Source organism: Pleurodeles waltl, chromosome 9, assembly GCF_031143425.1.
Source record: "Pleurodeles waltl isolate 20211129_DDA chromosome 9, aPleWal1.hap1.20221129, whole genome shotgun sequence".
Taxonomy (NCBI): Eukaryota; Metazoa; Chordata; class Amphibia; order Caudata; family Salamandridae; genus Pleurodeles; species Pleurodeles waltl.
The window spans coordinates 1,126,143,726-1,126,166,276 of record NC_090448.1 but is presented as its reverse complement, the minus strand read 5'-3'; the positions used below and the strand labels follow the sequence as shown (position 1 = coordinate 1,126,166,276).

Here is a 22,551-nt window from a genome sequence, read left to right as displayed (position 1 = left end):
ACTTTGCAGAAAATGACTTTGCAAAATGGGCATTTTCCCATAGCCTTTATTAGTCAAGCATTGCTAACTGGAAAGCATGGTGGAAGATTCAGAACAAGTTGATATCCCATAGGAAGGAATAGATACGATTTGGTGCTATACATAGTTATAATTGACACACATTTGTTTTATGTGGCATGTGAGGAAATGTGGTTTATAAAATGGTATGGTTGTGAGATTTCATTGTGTAATAAACTCATAGACCAGTCATGGGTCCAGTCAGTTTTCTTTTTCAAACCTCAATTCAACCCTGGGTAGCTGTGGCTTTGAGCAATGAGGCTTCAACAAAGGAGCAAGTGTAAGTTGTTTAATCAGCACCAAAGCAACGGGACACAAAACAAACATGGCTCTTAAGAAATCTGACATCAATTTATAAAAATAGACTGTATTTTATAAATGTGTAGACCCCTGAACGAAAAGATCTTCCAGAGCTTTCTGGAGATAGAATTACTTGAAGAAACAGTAAATCACAACCCTTTACTTTAACGTGAACAGGCATTGGCAAATTTACTTAGAAGCTGTTTCAGCAAAACTTTTGCCAGAGGTGAATGTGGTCATTTTCAGGTATTTGAGTGACCCACTCCGGGAGGGAGCAGATTTGGAGAACTGACAAAGTCCCAAAGAACAGTTACATCCAAGAAGACGCAGACTTCAGTCCAGTTCCAGTGTTAATCACAACTTGCCATTGACTCTGATGGAGCAGTCCTGATGCAAGTGATAAAAGATGCTGAAGATGATAAAAGATGCTGATAATTCTGTGAGGTCACTGGAGACTTCCTGAAGCTATTTCTCGGTCCTGATGGAGCAATGTTGGCCACAAGAATCGATGTTCCTCACAGTGCTCCTTGGTTCAGCAGAAGTCCAGTCACCCCCTGGACTTCTAGTCTCTGTACATAACAAAACCAGCAGTTCCTCTCTTCTGGTTATAGGTCTCCTTCTGGGCAACCAAACTGTAGTCAGACGACCATCCTGGGTCCAGCAGACTCCAGTGTAACTTGTGTGTGTTGGGACTCAGTCTTCCAGTCTACATTGCCACTGTGAGCGACGATCTGGCTATCGGGGTAACCAATACGCCCTGGCAGGATTCCTCAGCTTTTGTTGCCCTGTACTATGAATGAGAAGTCAGTCAACTGACCCTTGAAGTCTCTGCTTCTGGCTGGGCTTGGAGGATGACTTCTCCACAACCAGGACACCACAGGCAAACTCCTATCTTCTTAGCAAAAGGATCAGTAGGTATAGTCCAGCTTCAATGCATACTCTTCTTTGCCAGGTCCAAGGTCAGCAGGACAGTCTTTCTTCAGTCCTCTTCACCAATCCAGGTATGATCCGAGATCTGAGTTCTGGGGGCCATCGGTTAGCCAGAATGTGCCATTCGGGGAGGTTTCAGTCGCTAGTCAATGGGCTGCTTGAACCCCTTCTGCCTGATAACTTTCTGTGAAATGTGGCATCTAGCTATCCCAGAGTGCTCGATTCTGCCCAATCCCAAGGTGGCTGAATTCCTCTCTTTGTGTGGGGCTTGTTAGCTCACCCTACGAGTGTGGCTACCTCTAGGCTACATGGCCATTAGAAAACCGGTCTGGGAAGTGTTTTCTCCTCACTGTCCCGCACACCCTTCTGTCTACCTAAAGAGAGGAACAACTCCTCTTGTGTCCTTGCCATTTGCTCTTCAAGGGCAGCTTCACCTTTGAAGCACGCCTTTAGGGCTTACACCCTGTGTGGCTTTTCCTACGAGGAGGGGATAACATTTCCTCCCCTGCTAGATCCTTTGCAGACTTTCCTGGGGGTCGTTACCACTTCTCTTCAGGAGGCCAGCAACTGTCTTTAGGACAGACATTTGTGTGAAACCGAAACAGGCATTGGAAACCTTGGGCAAGAAAGTGGCAACTTACTTCCACCTTTCCCACCAGTCTGATTTAACCATTAATTTAGATTTAATGCACTTATTCTTTTGATACCTTCAAGTACCAACTTTATGGTCCCATTCAGAAGTAATCAGGGCTGAGATGTCAGCCTATAATTCTGCACCGAGGGACTACTTGCCATCTAACAGTAAAAATTTAATTGTTGGTTTCTACTGTTCAAAACATGAAACTACAGGTCCAACTCCTTAATATAATGCACCCTGCCTTTAAGGCTCAGTAAGCCTGCTTTAGGGGTAATTTACAAGTATTAAAAAGGGAGAATAGGCATTTGCCATGGCTTGAAATGGTAAAGTTTAGTTAGCAGTTTAAACTGCTCTGCCTGTCAGCAGTGGAAGGGTGGGAGTCACACTTTTTTGCCTTGTCACACTCTTAGTGGCACAACTAGTGTTGTGCAGTCAACAAGAGTCACTTTAACTCATTAGCCCTAGGTACTCCTGGTACTCTATATTAAGGAATTACAAGTAACTCAAGTTATGCCAGTGGGGGTAGGCCACCTTTTTCAGGGTCCTAATTAGCAGACCTCAGGGCATTATAGAGTCATTATACCAGTGCCTTGTGGTCAAAATGAGGGACAAAAAGTGGGAATGAACCCACAAAAAAGTCTTATTTCCTTGAATGGCGCAATATGTAATACTAATCTAGGTTTTAAGGCAGGGAATATTGGTTAATCGTGTATCTGCTTGTGTGTTCCAATGTTTGATAGCCTGGCTCTGGTGCTGATTCAGGTTGCTGAAAGGAAGATTGACATAAAAAGGAACAGGCATATTTGAGAGGCAGGTTGCATATTTCCTTTTCTGGTGCTTTTAGTCATCCTCTCGCCACTAATTAGGGCATCCTGTGCTGTGAAGTGGTAAATTATGGGCAGAAATCATTGCTAAAGTAATTAAGTCTGCAGGCTTCCTTCCCTTTTAAAGTGAGCCTTTGCAGTTGTGTTGACTTTTGTTATTGTACACTGTGCAGGAATAATAACATCCTTGTTTTGTCACTTATGCATACTCATTTTAATACTAACCTCTGCTTATTGCTTTCTGATTTGTATTCCTCTTCCTTCTAGCAGATGACTGCATGATCCATGTGTTTTATCTGCTATTTTTACCTAGATTCTGAGAGTCGTCTCCCAGAAAGCCTTAGTCAGGCAACCGAGTCCGAGACCTTGTCCATAGCATCAACTTCAGAACACTCATCCCTCTCTTTCCCTGGTAAGGAAGGAGACATTTGCAGTGACAACCAGTTGCACACTGTCACTAGCTGTCATTTTTGTATCTGTTCTCACCATTGCATGCCACATAAATAGTTTGAATTTTGTTTGCTTTCAACGTAACTTAATGCAAATATTTTGTTTGCCATTGGCTGTAGAATTCATCATCTGTGGTGCAAATTTTGAAGAGTGCAGTATTTTCTAGCTGGAGAGAAGACACATTTTTATTTGATAAAGAACATGGAGGCAAGCAGTATATTTTGTTCTGCTCACTTTATTACATAAAACAACCCATCGACTAAACAAACCACTTGTCATAAAGGCAAGAATTCCCACCAGCCTTTGGAAAAGCAAAAAGAGAAATAAACTCCAAAACATATGTGGTGTCTAAATAACCACAATAATGACCTCTAGCCACTGCATCTTAGCCTGGTTCTTCTGCTGATTTCCAGAAATGTCATCCAATTCTCAGGATGAAACACAGCAAATTGGCACCAGGAAACACCAACTCAATTCTCCAGCCACATCATCTCAAACTTGTGTAGTATCTAAGGCTGCGAAAAACTAAATATCAAGCACAATAAACTGGAATCAGCCATAAAAATAACCTTATTGTGACTTCAGATCAGCAATAAATATATATATCATATAAATAAATTACATAATTCAAGGGAGGATTAGTTCTTGCCTCTATGTCTCATTCATATAAAAATGCGTTCACTCTTGCTGGGATATGTCTGTTTAGTTGTCAGGACTGCATGGAAGTAATATGCTGTGTTAAACCATTTATACCACCAATGAAACGTTGTGGCTGAAGGTTCTATAGCATAATTTCTTTAAAACAGTTCCCTTGCCCAATCAACAATTCTGTGGATAGTCTGCGTCCTTTGGAGGTGATATTTGCTCTAGGAAATCTAAACTCAGTACATAACCCATTTGGTTCTTCTGACCAACAGTAGCAAAGAAACTCATGCTAATTGTTTTCTGCAGTGAACAAAACATAGTCTCAAAGATATTTATTTCATATAGATCATCTTGAATTAATACTCCACAAGAAAATACACCACAACTATCTTGAAATTATCAGGAAATCTAAGATAATCCACTGTTTGAATGGTAGATTTTTACTTGGGAATATTAAGTATGTTGCCATCGTCTGGAGTATAAAACACTTTCTTCTCAAGGCAGTGATTTAACATCTGGCTTTTACACACAAGGATAGGAGCATAATGTGATTACCTGTCCCTGCTTTCTGGAATGTATCATCGTTATCCAGTAGTTTCAATCAATTGTAAAGCATATTTACATACTACAGTTGGAAATACGTCAGTTTAGGAATTATCTATTTCTCTTAGTTAATCAGCTTGCAAATGGATGATGTTCAATAAACCAACATACAAGTGGATCATGTCGCCTTAAGCGCATTGATTAATATATAATTCCTACCTTACTCTGTTATTTTTTTAAGGCACATTTAAATTATGGACTTCACTTGTTTTTTAATGGCTGTGCAGTGCTTTTTGGTTCTTTTTTTAAACTTAGGACTCCTGCAGTACAAGTGATGCTTTTGTTAATAGTCCTGTGATAGAATACCTTGATTAGAAGCCCTCCAAGCAGTGCTTAATTTGTAAGTGAATCAGTGATGCGGTCCAAAGTTGTGCTCCAAATCCTGTGGATAGTGCTAATTCCAAAGCTCATTCCTCTTTATTTCACCACAAGGCACTCCCTATTTCATTATCTAATTTTGTCATCCCTGCTTTCTCTCTTTGTCAGTGTTTTTCCCGTCTTTGTCTTCTTCCTTCTATTTCCGTTTTGTGTCTTTCCTTTCTTTTGATTTGGAGCAAATGCTGCTGAAAAAGAAGTACTGTCCCCAGAATACGGGTGCTGATGGGCCCCACCTGCTCAAATTAAGCACTACCTCCAAGTGATCAGCTGCAGAAAGTTTTCTGTTAGTAGCTGCTGAGTCAATTTAGTATTCTGCTGAATTTGTGGACTTTTTACAAGATGGCTTAGGGAATGCCACTAAAATTCCTTAAGAATGGGGAGCTATGCCTTGTTCAAACAAGGGCTATAATAACAAAAAAGCTTACTTTCTCTGCATACGTACTGTGTGATATCTCATCTAATAATTTTACGGATGGGAAACATATTATAGCCCCAACAAAAACATCCTTAAAGTATGCATCCCCCAACTGTTTCTGCACACCAGATACCAACTGAAAAACTCTGCAGTGGATTTTCAGGTCTTTCTTGCCAGGACCCTATATGGCCAGAATGGAAACAAGTCTGTGTTCAGTCGGTGGGGTCCTTCAGATATTCCAGTTGTTAACTGTCTAGGTTAAACCTAGATATGATGTTAGAGACTTTGAGGACCTCACAATAATGCCAGAAATCCTTGTTGCTAAAATATTTTTAATAGAGATGAAGTAACAATAACATATTAAATCATTGACAAGAAATGTGGCTGCATAACACCTGCCAGAATGAACACATAGTTGGTATATAAACATAGTTTACAGTTCGCCTTGCAGAAATGTGTGGTAGAGGCCAGCCTTTGCAGTTCATATCATTTTAACAATCTGAAGAAAAGAAGCTGCGCTTAGCACCTTTGTATCCACTGCATGCTTGTGGAGATTTAGAAATGAGTGCACACGCTTGAGAAAGGTGACAATGCTGAGACAAGGGTCCTGATCTTCACAAAATGCAAGTCTGGCTTGGAAGTAATTCAGCCTTCAGCTGTATCCAGGTCCTACATGTATTTACAAGGCTCTCCATCTTTCAGCAGCAAGCTTGAAAGACCTGTTAAAGACAAAGCAAGGAAGTCAATCACGGGTAATGAAGGCTAACAACAAAGATGGGTGGAGCACTTTAAAGAACTGCTGAACCAACCTTTGCCACAGTCTCCATCAGATATACAGCCAGCTGACAAGGACTTGCCAGGTTACTGCAGGACACCACCCAAGGAAAACATACAGCAAGCCATCAAACATTTAAGAAATGGGAAGGCAGCAGGACCCGAAAGCTTTCCTGCAGAGAGACTGAAGGCAGACATTGAAACATCAGTAGATGTGCTCTACCCCCTGTTTGGAAGGATCTGGGGAGAGAAAAAGGTGCCATCAAACTGGAAGGAGGGATATCTTATCAAGATCCCTAAGAAAGGTGACATAAGTAACTACACAAACTACAGAGGGATAACTCTTCTATCAACCTCAAAGTGTTCAACAAAGTTGTACTGAACAGAAAGAAGGAACAAGTCTACGCTAATTTGCGAGACCATCAAGCTGGTTTACACTATGACAGATCCTGCACAGATCAGAATGCAGCACTGTGCATCATAATTGAGCAGTTGATGGAATGGAACACCCACCTATGTCAACTGTATTGAGTATGAGAAGGCATTCAACAGTGTGAATGAAGAGACCTTTTGGAAACTCCTCCTCCGTAAACTACGGTGTACCATATAAGCTTATAAAAAAGATCAGGAGCTCTTCCTAGGAATGACCTGCATGATAGTCCGTGGAGGGCAACTCACTAAAGCCTCCCAAGTGAGGACTGGAGTTTGCCAGGGTTGTTTTTTCTAGCCCTTTTCACTTCCACTCTGGCCATACACTGGATCATGAAGACATCCACTGCAAGGAGAAGAAATGGTATCCAGTGTAAACCTTGGACGCAGCTCGACAACCTGGCCCTACTGCCCCCACACCCATCTGCAGATGCAAGAAAAGGCTGACAATGTGGCAGCCACGTCAGCACAGCTTGGCCTCAACATCCACAGGGGAAAAACCAAGATCCTGAAGGGTAACACAGCCTGCTCAAGTGTAGTCACTCTTGCAGACGATGCACTGGAAGAAGTTGAGGCCTTCACCTACCTGGACAGTGTCGTAGACAGCAGGGCAACACAGACACTGACATAAAAGCAAGAATCGTCAAAGCAAGGGCCACCTTCATTCATGCCAAAGAAGATCTGGAGCTCCAAGGACCTAACGCTGCAACCCAAGTTCAGTTTTTTTTCACATCAATGTAAAATCGACCCTTCTGTATGAAGCTGATATTTGAAGGACAGTAGTGACAGCCACCAACAAATTCCAGACCTTTATTAACACCTGTCTGAGGAAAATCCTCTAAATCCACTGGGCAAACACCATGAGCTACAATGACCTATGACAGCAGGCTTTCCACCTGCCTGCTTGTGAAAAAATCATGAAAAGACACTGGGGCTGCATAGGTCATACCCTCCACAAGCCTGCATCGATCACCATCTGGCAAGCCCTGACTTGGAACCCTGAAGTGAAAAGACAAAGAGGAAGGCCAAGAAGCACCCGGTGCCCAGGCCTGGTGGCTGACTGCAAGGTGATGGGTTACACCTTGAGTCAGATTGAAAGGAGAAGCCCAGGACAGCGATGGCTGGAGAGTCCTTGGTAATATCCTAAACCCCATGAGGGGTGGTAGGCGTAAGTAAGTTTCCATCCTCGAATTTATTGTGTAGGGCAACTTTCTACAAGATACAACTATCTCCTGAATCTCAAGCCTCATTTTTCCCCACTTCTGTGCTCACATTAGCTACAACAAAGCTAATGAGCGTCTGTTAGTGAGGTCATATTCAACCACATTTCTATTGACGGGTAAAGTCAGAGCCTTCAGGACATCCTATGTTTCCCTGAAATAAGGGAAGTGAGGATTTTACTGCTTGAATGCTGTGAATAAACTATTCACGTCTATCCCATTGGCTTCTTCAGTGCAGTGGACATAAACGGTTCAACTACAGCAGTTCTAAAGAAAAAAATTCTAGTGCGAGCACCAAAAATATTTGTTAATTAAAAAAAAAAAAAGCAACTTTAGGGTGGAAGAGAAGAGCACTTGGCATGGGCAGTGCAGGGGCCCCCATGGACAGCCCCGTCGCAAATTTCACTGCCTGAATTATGGGCAGTGAAATGCGTGACGGGTGCTGTTGCACCCGGCGCACAACAATATTGCTGCTGGCTCGATTACAAGCCAGCTTCAATGTTGTGGTGAGTTTTCCACTGGGCCAGCGGAGGGAAATGCTGTTTTCGCCTGCGGACCCAGCGGAAAACTCTTAATAGGGTGGGCTAAAGACCTCCATTTCTGGCGGCCTTTTGCCTGCTGCGGCTTTGGCGGTCTTGTGAAAGGACCACCGAAGTTGTAATGAGGCCCTCTGTTTGCTTTGACTTGGGAGTTGCTTTGTAATGTCAGATCTCTTCAGTTTAAATTGCTTTACTTTTTGGTTGTTATTAGTTCCACCGGATTGGCTAGCCTATTTGGTTTTATTCACCAAGATACTCTATGTTGTTAAATGTTTTGCACCATACAGATATACCATAAATGAAGTACATCACAATGAAAATAGAAATGTAAAAGGAAAATCACCTATAGACAATTATGCATGCCTATAGGAGGTGGGTGAATAGACGTTTTGGCCTTGATGTTGCTTTACATTCTGGCCCTCTGGGTGGAAATTTGAAGCATACTGCTCACTGGCTCCTGTTTTACAGCTAGCACACGGTTTCAGACACCACCTCCCCCAAGGGAAAAGGGCCCAAGGAGAAGGAGCAAATCTTCTCCAGATTTTGTGCCACCTGAGAGACCACCCGCAAGAAGGCACTGGATCCCGGACGAAAGGGAAAACACCTGCATGGTTTGCAAAAATGAGCAGTTCACCATGGTAAGATGCTCTTCCTGCACTGTAATAGCTTACTTTAAGTTTTTGTTTTCTAATGTGGGCTGCACCACATGTTCAGTTTTTGCTATAGATTACAGTATTTCTGCTTTACATGATGCTTTAGGTTTTGTAGGTTATTTCAGTAACATCGTAATTTGACTGGCATGGTGGGTGCTGTTTAAAGATCTTTACTCTTGCCTCACAAAATTCCAACATCGTGCTACACAGATGTTGAAAACTTTAGAATATTTTACTACTTTTAACATAGAGGCTTATTTGGGTTGATGTTGGGAGGAATATAAATGAAAAGTTATGTTGGCAGAATAACTGATGTTTTTGTGTTGGCAAAAACAACACATTTAGGAATTCAAGATCATGCTTGTTCCAGGCTTTACAGTAGCTCTAAGTAATAGCCTGTGACACTGCTTCCTTTTTCATGCATGTTTAATGCAGGTCACTGTGGCGCCCTCCTGGAATACTGTAAGAGGGACCGAAGTAATGTTGAGTTGGTCACACTGTGTCAGTGCCTGCTACTAAGCGTTGTTTTTGGGAGATGAGAAGAAACAAACAGCTGTGAGCAGCAGTTGGTTTATTTGAATATAGAAATACATTCTGTGTTGTTTTCCAAAGCATATAGATGCCAAATTGTCCAATTCTTTCTCTTACCCAACTTTTGGAAAAACAGTAGTCTAGAAACTTTGCACTTTATCCTTTAGCTGTGTTATCGGGGCAGACCCTCTCCTCCCTAGTCTACATGTGTGTGCCCATCACAACAGTTTATTTTGTTCGCAGTGTAGCCTGCTGTATGTTCCACTGTTCAGTTTTATATTTTGTATTGCTTAAAGCTAGTATTTGCTTATTCGTATTTCAGGATGGCTTTTTCTGTTTTAGCAAATTATTTTTATTTTTCGGATCATTTTATTGATGTTGACTTTACCTAGCTCCAAGGCTTGTGTAAATGGTGGGAGACATTTTCTCAGGAGGCTAACATAGGTAACACTTTTTCAGGAGTTATTCCACTCCTTTAAATCATGCTCATTCTTTGTATGTATTACTTGATGTTTTCTTTCATTCAGATGACTGCACTTCATACTGTTACACCATGAGGGTACACAGATGGAAAAGATTTGGTGAAAAGGGATGGCACTTTTGGGGCCATCTGTCACTCATTCAGTGTCATGCCTAGTCTACCTCTTCAAGGCTAAGTCCCAGTAGTCTAATACAAGGCAGTTACTGCTCCATATTTTAGTTTGACCATGAAATAAATTTGACTTGATCCTCAATTGAAGTTGGGTTATACTCCACAACAGGTCCAGCCTGATTCCTGATTCTGACTCATATGTAACACTTTTGCTATTGGTACACTATCCACAAGCCCTTTTTAAACCGGTTTAGCTGAGACTCTAACTAAAGTCAACATAATCTTGGATATAACAACAGAGATAATGTAGATGATGCTTAATATTATGATGACATGAACTTGTACATGGATTTGCAGGAGGCTAGAGGACTGGATACCTCAACTGACAGTAGATTGAGTTCTCTCTGACCCGCGAGTGGAGGAATCAGCTTCTTTTGCTAGCGTGTGGCTAATGTTTTGGCCAAGAGCTTCCATCCATTGAGGTCAAAACAAATGTACTAACAGAGGTTCTGCAGCCCAGACAGGCATCTACTGAACAACTTCTTCCTTAGTGAAGTGCTCACTGACACATTGATGGGAACCTGGGCCAAACTTTGGCCCTCATTACAACCTTGGCGGTCGGACAAGCCGCCAAGGTTGTACCGCCAGTCGGCCACCAATGCAGCCGGAAACCCACCGGCCGCATTTGGACATCCCCGCTGGGCCGGCGGGGATGTCGCTGTAACATTGCAGCCGGCTCCTAATGGAGCCGGCGGCAGTGTGTCGGTTCGGTGGGTGCAGCAGCACCCGTCGCGCTTTTCACTTTCTGACAGGCAGACAGTGAAAATCGCGACGGGCTGATGCCAAGTGCATGGGCAGTGCAGGGGCCCCCAGGGGCCCTGCGACTCCCCTTCCCGCCAGCCTTTCCATGGCGGTCTCAACCGCCATGGAAAGGCTGGCGGGAAGCAGAGTCAAAATCCCCAGGGCAGCGCTGCAAGCAGCGCTGCCCTGGCAGATTCAAATCGCCGGGACAACCATAGCGGAAAACTGCCGGTCCCAGCGGTGTGACCGCGGCTATGGCGATTTGTACGGCCAGCCTGTTGGCGGTATGATCGCCACTTCAACCCTGGCGGTCTCTGACCGCCAGGGTTGTAATGAGGGCCTTTGTTCTTGCAAGCAAATAAGCAGGTGGCCAGATGACACATTCCTAGCCTGGGAGAACCTGCCTTCCTGACTCAGCATCCTGCACTAGGAAACCTGGATGTCCAGGCTTCTACCGGCAGAGTAAATCCCAACTCCTTTGCTATGACTGTTCCTAGCAGAGAATCTAAGTGTATGGAGACATTCTTATAACAAGTCTTTTCTTCCACCAGCCTTGCCCTCCACTCAGTTAGAGCTAGCTGCCTCCTATGCAGATATTTACTTGCTTTGTGGGATATGGGTTGTGAGATCTTACTGACATTTTTGGAAGAGTTTCACAGAAATCTAGCTCGGATCATTCAAAATGAACAGGATGCAGCAAAGTATGTGATCTGTTCAGGACTGGACACTACTGACTGCCTAGGCAGGGAAGTTGGTACCACTGTGGAACCTTGGCACCATGTGTGGCTGAGATCCACAGGCTTTTTGTGGAAGATATTGATGTGTTGTTAATAGACAGGCCATTTGGCAGCACCCATCTCTTTGAAGACAAGACAAACTCTGGATTGGAGAAGTTCAAGAAAAGCAGGGCCACAGGGGGCCCTCCAGGCCTTTCTACGCCCATGTGGCAGTATCCCCATCAACATTGCTACTTTCAAGAATTCGGAGGGGTTCAGCACAAAGATAGTGCCAAGGCTCTCCACTCCAGCAACAGACACTCAGGCCTTTTGATTCTAGGGTTTGGGATCTAGCAGACTACGTACAGGTCAGCAGGTGTTAAAGGCAAAATAGGTTATTGATTCCAGGCTTGAAAGAGTATCACATTTAATCAGTGGGTGCTCCATTTCATAAACAAGACTACACCATACTGTACCTGCCAAGACCTACTGCATATCCCACCTTCCTCAGAGTGGTTTTCGGAGGACCAGTTGCTATTCTGTGAAAAGAAATCCAGGCTCTTGTGTACAAAGTAGCCAATAGAGAGGATCCCATCATCAGAAATAGGGACTGTTATTTACTCCTGTTATTAACTGGTGCTGAAGAATGTTGGAGGCCTTAATCCTATTTTAGATCTTTGCTTTCGCAATTTCTTTGTAATGAAGGACAAACTAAACCTGCTCATGTTGGCCCAAGGTCTGTCTGTCCTGGATCTAGGAGACTGGATGGTAGTGCTTGACCTTGCGGACTCTTATTTTCTCATACCCGTCTTTCAGCCCCATAGGCATTATCTGCAGTTAATGATGATGAGTCATGAGCATTTTCAGTTTTCTGTACTCCCCTTTGCCCTTACTAATACCACTAGGGTCTTTGTGAAAGAGATGGGGTGGTCACAGTGCCTATCTGGAGGCTGGAGGGACAGTCTTCTCCACCTGGATAACTGGCTGTTGAAGGCTCACCACATTTAGTCGTAGACACCTGCAGATGATGGCAATCCTCCTAATATCTTTGGGATTCTTGAACAAAATGCCAAAGTCACACCTGACTTCTCCTTGGAGGCTGCCATTCATCAGTTTTGAGCCTTCCGTTCAATGAGTCAAGGACAATCAGACTATGATTCCGATGTTTCTGCCTCAGTCCTGGGTCTCTGTGGTTGTTGTTCTGAGATTTCTTGGCCTCTTATTCACTACAGCAGATGGCACATGTGGACTCTGCAGTGGGATTTGAAGTCCCAGAGAGCTACCACTAACCAAACATTTAGATTCCATCCAGGTTTCGGAGGAGAATGCAAAAGACCTGCAGTGGTGGTTGCTCGATCTCAGTTGGAACGATGGCAGACCCCTTTCCCTACCCCATCAAGAGCTCACGGTAGTGAAGGACTCAATGGTGCTTTGCTGGGTAGGTCACCTGGGAGAGGTGAAGATTAGGGGACTGAGATCTCTGGTGGAGACCTGCTCTACATGAATCTGTTGAATCTGCTGTCAGTCTGCTTCTCATTTAAGAATGTGTCAGGACAATGTAGAAAGGAACACATTCAAATCTGCCCTAATGCACTACCCCCATATGATTCAGACCACCAAATGTGCCGCTCTGATGCACCGCATCAGTGCTCACACCAACAGAAGCAAATTTATCTTTGCCATTGTGGAAGTTTTTTCCTCCCTTTTGCCCATCTCCAACTTAATCTTTCCTCGTATGGCCTCTGCAACAATTCTTCAGCCTAAATTGGAATACAGGACTCCGCCTTCCCTCCTCTGCCTCTCCTACCAAGAGTTCTAAAGTAGGTCAGTAACCACCGGTCCCAAATCATACTAGCAGCTACTGATTTAGCTAGAAGCATGTGGTAGTTTTAGCTCAGCAGGGACTTGCCATGGACCCTGGTAAAGGTTATTTGTCAGCCCTTTAATCCTTTCTATGTTTACCAAACTAACCAATGTGGTTCTCACAACGCACAACCGTCTTTTACCTCTGTTGACTCTCAAAAGATATCTTCAGCTCATTATGTGAGTGAGCTACAAGCTATGTCCGTTTGCCCTCTGTACGCCATCTTTTCCCCACCATCTTGTGGTGCTGTGGACTAGAGCAGAATTTCTGCCAAAAGGTATGACTTCTATTCCTGTCTGACATCCATCCCGCCTCCAGTATTTTTTTTCTCCGATTTGGTCGTGCTAAGGACCATCAGGTGGATTATCAGCTCTTTGTGAGGTTCTCTGGGGCAGGGAAGGATAACGCAGTGCTGTAAGGCAGTACAGGAATAGACCATATCTAGGTGGATATTCCTCTGTACTAAAATCTGCTATGCACTGGCCAAGAAGCAGCCCCCTGGAAGGTCTGAGGATTCTTTCAGTCAGAGTCAAAATTGCTACCAGTGGATTGGCATGGGAAGTGCTTGTTTTGGACATCCACTCGTTAACAAAGGATTAGCCTTGATAATCGGCCCTGGTGGGAAGACAACACTTTGCCTATTCAGTCTTGCAGGACTCTTTTGGTTTGAACCCTTCCACACACCCACTGACTTGGGAGGTACTGCTTTGGTATTAATTCACAGGTTGAGGAGTCTGCGGTTAGAAGTATCTAACAGAAGAACAAGTTACTTAAGCTTCGGTAACACTCGTTCTGGTGGATACTCTTCTATCCATCTATAAAATGGTCCCAATTTAGAGACCTACACACTGTCTCATCTTATCAATTCTTACGCTTCGTGTCCAGTGGTGTGGTCAGAGGGAAGAAATAAATGCATGTCGGTGAGCATGGGTGGTGCATGTATGTGGCTCGATCCTCACTTCCAGGGCAGGATGGAGTCGAAGCAGAGATGCACAATGCCACCTGTTGTCATGTGGGAGCATTGCAGGGGAAAAACTCAAGATCCAGTGTGGCCTTGAGGGTATGCATGTGGTGTGGAATCTGCAGTTGGACGTAGTAGCCGCCTATAAAAGTGTTACTGAATGTAACTCCCTTCAGATTTCTTCAGACATGACAACCTGAATACATATTGTCCATTGGGTCCTATTCCAGAACTCAGTAGGTCTCTAATGAGCTGGAGGAATATACACATCTCCGTTCTGTCTGCCAATATGTCCCCCCTTAGTATATTAACTCCCTTGCCCAAGACCCCTGCCTATGATGGGCATTGTAGCAACATTTTTTTTAGTTAATTGTTTTATTGATTTTTCTTATAAACATAGTAACATAATACTTTTGTTACCATCTGTGTAACCATTCAGAAAAAGCTTTTTCAGTACATTTGTTTCTACATTTGATCATATTAATTTTAAACTGTTATTACATGTTTATTGTGCTGCTTCGTCAACAATTATGTAACTTTAACCGTACTTTCAAACCAACTGTATAACCACCACTAAGCCCTGCTTTATTATTAAACCTTTTTATGAGTAGCCAGCTAGGTCCCCCTCGTATGGTCCCACTGCATCCCCTAGTGAGCTGGGATTCTTTGTGTGTCCCGGTGCCCTCTACACTTAGCAAGTCTATTCAGTATATTTCTTGAATGCTGCTAATGTTACGTCCCATAAGATTGTTGTTGGACGCCTGCGCACTACTACTCTTTCTTCCTTCCGTAACGCAGCACTTTCAATCTTTGCTTGTCACACCATCTCATCTTTCTATCTACTATGTGGGGGACTGGCTGCTGAATGTTAATGCATTGTGACTCCCCTCTTGGCCATTACCAGTGCTAGGTCCAAGCAATTAGTGATGACTACCTTGGTTTTCGTTCTGGGATATAGGTCCAAAAAGCATCCTTCTAGTGTAATAATATTGGATCTATTTCACATGTTTATCATGTGTTGTGGCCACCCGCCAGACTGAGCTATAACTCCTGTATGAAGAAAATCAGCATCTATCAATGGGACCCGGGGCGTTTCTTATTGTCTGTCTTTGTGATGGTGTTCTCCCTGAGGGGGATCAGGTAGATAGAATGCAGACTATTACAATTTAAATCTAGTATTTTTAGATACTGGTTGTGGGTATTCCAAGATTCTTTCCTATTCCTTGCAGGGCTCTGTTCATATTTATTTCCCAATCCAACATCAGTCTTGTCAGACTACATTTCACCAAAGATATATTGCTTTTGTAAAGCCAAGATATCAATCTGTGTCCTCTCTCAAACTTTAGAAGAACCTGCAACACCTCATGAGTTTGTGCTTCACTAGAGCCAGTTCTCTGTGAGTTCTGTGAAGACCGAACTACTGCTCCATATGTCAGGAACTGGGACTCTGGCAGCCCCTTTTCTGTGATATAGACGTGAACACCTGGAATGCACATGTTTTAGTCCACTTGGTTTTTATACCTGCTGTCATCCCCAGCCACTGCCAACCCCTTGTCAGCATCTTAAAGATAAAAGAGCATATCATTAAGTATAGCATACCATAAGATAATGTGCATCTTTTGTCACAGGGAATTTCTCCCTCCTTGTAATGTTAGTAAAGGGATCCACTGCTAGTGCAAATAACAGGCAAGAGCAGGCACACCTACCTAGTGTCCCTGTGTATTTTGTATGCACTAAAGGTATATTGATCCATTTGCACTCTCTGTAGAGTTTGCATTTATATTTGCGCTATCCACCTAATTCCATTGCTTTAGCATATTCATTTGGGGCTTTACCACCCTCAGATAGCCCAAAAGTAGTGAGGCAAATGTTTTTTCTAGAGCAATTTAAAGTACTATGGCCTCTGGGTGTGCTACCTCTGTGGTTTCTTCAAGTATCCGGACAGCCTCCCATTTATTGTCTTTGTGGACTAATTACTGCATGTATGGATAGAGTTGTTCTGCTAGAATCTTTCCATGAACTTTATAACCGAAGTTCAACTTGGACAGCAACCTGTAAGAGGCCACCTCAAAGCAGTCTCTGTGTGTTTCAGGGCAGACACTGTAGGGGCTTTTCTGGTGGATGCAGGTAGGGTGCCTCTATCTAGTGATCCCACATACATCTTTCACGTTGGGGGGGACAGTAGGCTAGCATACGTTTGGTACAATGTGGCTGGGAGAACGTCAGTTCCTAGTGTCTGCCCCTTGCTACGCGTTTCAGGGCAGACTCTATCTACTCGTCTGGTGCAGGAACTCCAAGTTTTTCTTGCACTTCCTCCAGCACCCATTCTAGCTCAGCCTTTTCAAAGTAAGCCACTATATCTTTTCTGTGTTTGATTAATGTGTATGTCAGTATAGTGCAAGAGGAAGACTTTGTTAATTTTTTGTTTGCAATCTACCATTATGCCTTGGTACCCTGATCCTCGTGATGGGTCTCTCTCTTCCCGTCATTTCTGTAAGTCATGCTAGTAATCTACCTGCTATGCTCTTTGTGGTTTCTAGTCACATATTCTCTATGAGTAAGCAAGCAAGCACAGTCTTTCTTTAGTCGAGGTATATATTTATTTCAGTTCTAATGAACTAGTTCATATTAAAGAGTTTAGTGCAGCCTCCCCTTCCAGTTCATGGATAGTTCTATCTAGGGTCTGAAGCTCAGCTTCCAGGTTTTTTTAACCCCTATTGTCTGACACGTACAGTTTCTCTGAACCACGTCCTTAAAAGCCTCCTAATCAACCAATATACGTGAAGCAGGGTCATTGTTTTCCCTTATTGTGTCGATTATGAGGTCCCTTAGCTCCAGGAAGAGCACAGTGGAATTTCTAAATTCAGATAGGAGATGTCATTAGACCCCACCGCAACTCTGTCTTAAGGAGGTCATGGTCTGCCATTGTGCATCTTAAGTTTTCCCTGTGAAGGATAGTGTTAAGTCTGTTATGTTTGGTTGTGTTGTGCTATGTTATGTTAATTTGTATAGTGCACTATTTTCCTGTGAGAGTATTAGTTCCCTTTGGTAGGTGTGTCAGTATGTGGGTGTGTGGTCCCTTCGGAGGTAAGCCCAAGAGCTATGTCTTCAGTTTCTTGCAGAATTTAATAAGTGAGGAGGAGGAGGCTCTGATACGTTGAGAGAGGTTGTTTCGTGTTTTGGGTGTGATGTAGGAGCTGATTGGCCCTGTGCTCTGCTTTTGTGGATGCTGGGAGTTTGTGCAAGTGAGTGAGGCAAAGCGTAGGTGTCTGTTGGGCTGGTGGAAGTGTATGCGGCTGTTCAGTATTCTGCTCCTGTGTTGTGCAGGGCTGTGAATGTGTGTGTAAGAAGTTTGAACTGGTTGCACTTATAAATAAGGAGCTAGTGAAACTTTTTGAAGTGTGGTGTGATGTGGGTGTGGTATGGGCGGTTGCATATGAGTCTTACTGTGGGGTTCTGGATGGTCTGAAGTCTTTGTAAGAGATGTTTGAGATTCTGGCATAGAGTGCTGCCGTTGTTGAGCCTGCTGGTGAAGAATGCTTGTGTGAAGGTCTGTCTGGTGTTCTGTGGCAGCCATTTGAAGATCTTTCACAGCATGCGTAGGATGTGGAAACGGGGTGATCACTACGTTGATTTGTGCTGTCATGATGGGCTTGTTATCTAGGATGATGCCTAGATTTTTTGTGTGGTCTGTGGGTGTGGGTGTTGTTCTTGGCTTTGCTGGCAACCAGCTGGAGTCCCATGGGGAGGTCTTATTGCCAAAAAACAGAATTTCTGTCTTCTTGAAGTTCAGCTTCAGGCAGTTGGTTTGCCTCCAGTCTGCTAAAATAGGCATGCAGTTGCTGAAGTTTTGTTCTAGTGTTGGTTGTCTTATCCGTCTTGGAGCACATCATTTTATCAAGTCCAGCATTCAGGTCATGGACTAGGGACTAAAAGGTGTAATCTCTAGTTAGCCCATTCCTCTGTTGCCTTGCATCAACCAAGCCAAGTTGCCTTTCCACTTGATCAATTCTCAAGCTGTTCTGACTCCAGTGGTTACCACCAAAGCGTGGGTACAGTGATCCAGTGCACCATCCGCAACACTTTTAAAGACACCACCAAGTATCATTTGGGCATGTATCCCCAAAGACGTGATTGGGCCATTGTGACTGAGAATCAAGTCTGTATGTGGGAACGTAGAGACTGCCAATGATTAGTTCATCTCTATCCAGTTTTCACTGTAGCACCGTGTATGTACATTCCCTGCCTATCTGAACATCAATGGTCTCGAAAGGTACACAAGGTTTGATCCATATTAAGACACCACATGCATAGTATGAGAAGCCTGTGATATGTATCAGACCCCCCATCTAATATGCAGTTTTACCATTTCTTGACTCAGACTGTGCTTCAAATATGCCTGAATTTACACCCCTCTGTGCCTCAAAAATGCAGAATGTTTAATCTTTTAGTTACTGATTCCATCACCCTGACAGTCCTGGTGAGGATTGTTTACTTATTCTGGTGATCCATCCTCACTGTAAGCTACGTTGAGGGAGAGAGTGAAAGGGGGGTGGGGTTCAACAGTCCTTCCTCCTCAATGCTTTTCCACCATATGTGGGACGTTGTTGAGCCACCTTTCAAACCCCTGACTTTTGGATTGCTTCTCATTTGTTCATATTATATACATATCATGTATTGTAATGATGCAAAATTCCCAAACTCCTTCCCCTAAGGTGGACTGGCAACAGCCTTCAGTCCAACAAAACTCAGACATAACTGAAGGTTAGTTTTATTTCCTGTATGTTGCTCTTCAAAGGGAAGCCTGTGCCTCCTGTCCCGTTCGTGAAATTATCAGCCCCTCATTCCAAAGGCTAATCACTAAGAGCCCTTCCCTCCTCTCCGACAGTAAAGTTATCAGTGCCCCATGTCAAAGGCTGAGCATCAGGAGCTCACAGGGGCCCCACTAATCATGTCCTCAAGTGCTTAACCCACAGTATCAGTCTCTCAAACTATCTCCTCAGTCAAATTTCATAGTGGGAAAAGCCTGCACAGCTCTAGACTTCAGACGAGTGTTGAGTGCCAGTCTTCCAGGATTGTATCAGAGTCAGAGCTTCTCACAGATGAGTCAGTTGCAGTTCCATTCATGTACTGCACAGACTTCGTTAATAAGCTGATGGTTGCCCTCACTACTTCTGTCCATTCATGCTCAGCTTGCAGTCTAGTTGGCCATTTTATTCCTTTGCTGTTGGGTGTTTTATGTCACCACTTCGTCGTTGGTACGTTTCATGCCATTTCCCATCTTATTCTTCTCCAGCCAGTCCCATGCCTCTGCATGTTCATCAAAGAATATTGACTTTCCTTACATCATTATCTTCAGTCTGGCCGGATATAGTAGCATGAATCTCAAACCAGCATCCCAGAGGCCAGGAATGAGGTTTTCTTATGCTGCGCCACGGTGGTGTAATTTTGGAGATATTGAAGTGTCCATTGATTCTGGTAGTGAGGCTTCTGCTTGGTCTGCTGAGCAGGGCCACCTCATCAAAGGTCCTCAGGGGGCCAGAGCCTCGCCGTCAAGGTACCAGTGAGCTGCCAAGAGAAGGCCCACCTGCATTTCTTCTCCAACAACAGGCTCCTTATTTTTTGTGGATCATTGCCAGCAAAGTGGCTGTCTTCTTGGTCCTGGTGCACAGTCCACGCTGTCTATGGCTCTCCAGGCGAACTTCTTTATTAAAAGGCACCTTGGCCATGGCAACTTTGTCTAGTGTCCTCCTCTGCCCTGCTGGGGTGCTTCAATCAGCATGGGGATCCAGGATGCCAGGGAGAAAGAACAGGCATGCAGCTGAGGAGCCTACTCTGTGGAACAGTGGAAAAACTAGCAGAAGGCAGGTATGACAGCCAGATACAATAGCGTACTATCACATTTATTCTGCCATCATAGTCAGTTTTAACTGCTTGTAGTTACACACAAGAAGTATTAAAGTTTACCAAGGGCACCTCGCTTCTGATGTTATTTACTTTATGGTGCTTCACTGCTTAAGCACTATAATTGTGCTTGGTGGAGTGTGTTTTAACCCTACAAATTGCTAAAACCTTATACTTCCTGATTCCAAGTGTGCTGTGTTATTGCACAAAAGTAATTCATTTTAAAGGCTGCAGCTCTAACTGCTCTTTGAATTTGAGTGTAATTGGTCCATAAATATTGATCCCTGTGCTGCCTATGACCTCCTGGAGTAAGTTTGGCTAGCCATTTGAATGGAATGTGTAAAGCTCAATTATCCGTTCTGCAGGGGTGTCTTGGCGCCCAAACCGTCAAGATATGAATGGAGCCATACCACTTCAAGATAACAGAATGAAAGCAAAAACTGTGCAACAATGATTTAAGGTTAATGGCCACGTTTAACCCGTTTGGGGAAGAGCCAACTCTTCAGACCTTTCCTAAATCTTAAAAGATCAGCTTCTTTCCTGAGATGTTCAAGATTTTTCCATGTTTCCACTGAAGCAATTGAAATTCTCATCCACTCAAAGCGACATCCTTAGTGCATGGGCTTACTAAAAGTGACTTAACGCTGAGTCACAGAACGCATGGAGTGATACTGCTAAAAATGTCATTGGGAGCCATTGAAGGGAGGACCATTTTTGTGAAATGTGATTGCTTACCTTTAGATGAATGCCAACCTAGACACGTAGTTTGTATCAATGAGTCTGTGGATTAAATAGTCTGGGAGGTCTAGATAATTGCATTGCAGTAATCTGACCTAATGGCAGTGAAAGCATTGAGAACTTGCACCTTATGGGGAAAAGCAGAGAGACCTAGTTGGCTCTTAAGTCTTCACAGATGGAAAAAAACAGTTGTTTGCCACAGACTTAATCTGGTCTACTATTGAAAGATTTAAATCTACTTTGACTTCCAAGTTCTTGACGCACAGTCCTGGCACTGGAAAATGGCACATTAAGAATCAAATGAATTTCAAAGGACAAAAACATTTACTTTTCTTAACATTTGGTTTCAACTAGTGGTCATGCGTCCATTCTTTCAGCTGCATCACAAAGTTGGAGATTTGAAGTACTGCAATGTTAGGATCCTTTGACATTTTTAAAACGATCTGAATATCTCCTGCATACATGCATTGAGTAAAACTGTGGGATTGTACCTGTTCATCCAAAGATTAATAATATTATATAATAATAGTGACTCCTGAGAAATTTCACAATATTTTCGATGAGCAATGATGATGAAAAGTCCTCCCTAGTCACCATAAATGGCCTACTTAACATACCTGCCCATCAGCTTAAATGGTATTTAAATAGTCTAAGAGGATCCGATGATTCCTGGATCGAAGACTGCTGATAGATTCAGCATGGCCAGAGTGGCTGTCAGTTTCTCATCTGTGTACCATTGCAGACTGTCCAACGTTGCAACGATCACTGTTCCTATTACCGCCTGGTTCAAAACCCACCTGCAGAGGATGCAGTAGGACATTTGATTACACATAAGCTAATACCTGTATGAACACTGCTCTCTCCAACTTTTTCTGAAAAAAAGTAACAAAGAGATGAGCATCACACAGTTGGAGATTTGAAGTGCTGTAGCATTTGGGTCCTTTGACATTTTTAAAACAATCTGAATATCATCTGCGTACCTATACTGATTAGAACTGTGAGATTGTATTTGGTTACCCTAAGGAGTCATCCAAAGATTAATAATAGAATATAATATTGATTCCTGAGGGACTCCACAATATTTTGGATGAGATAATGATGATGAAAACTCCCCCATGGTCACCACAAAGGATCTATCTGACAAGAAATCAAGAATCCAATCCCATGTCTGTCCTTCAGCCCAAATGGTTCTTAAATAGTCTAGGATGATGAATGCTATTGAAGACCGCAGGTAGGTCCAGTGGAAACTGATCGGCTGACAGTTTCACATCTGGCAACGATCCCTCCCTCCCTACTGCCGCCTGGTCTGAAACCCTCCTGCAAAGGATGCAGTGGGCCATTTGATTACACCTAAGCTAAGTATCCTCCGGATTTATTGATGACTTCTTTAGTAGTGACTTCACAACTGCAATTTTTAAAAAATGTGATACTGTTCCTGTAGACAAGGAAGTGTAAATAATCTGCTTGAGGCCTGAAAAGTCCTTTTTCAGTAGTTCTTTAAACTTTTTTATTGCCCGGGCATCTTTGGGTACCCAGTTGGTCTAGAACAAATAATCAAATTACCAAACTCTACTTCAGGTGAAGGATCAG

General features: G+C 43.4%; 1 protein-coding gene across 4 annotated transcripts in view; it reads left to right on the top strand.

Moving 5' to 3' along the window:
• Window positions 1–22,551, top strand: part of ZFYVE26 (zinc finger FYVE-type containing 26) — a 449,330-nt gene that overhangs the window by 246,979 nt on the left and 179,800 nt on the right. For 3 of the 4 annotated variants that reach the window (XM_069208874.1, XM_069208871.1, XM_069208873.1), the window contains exons 26-27: window positions 3,062–3,160; window positions 8,670–8,839. In XM_069208874.1, coding sequence (XP_069064975.1) covers window positions 3,062–3,160; window positions 8,670–8,839 — 269 coding nt within the window. The remainder of the gene's footprint in view (window positions 1–3,061; window positions 3,161–8,669; window positions 8,840–22,551) is intronic. The other variant, XM_069208872.1, reaches the window with a different exon arrangement.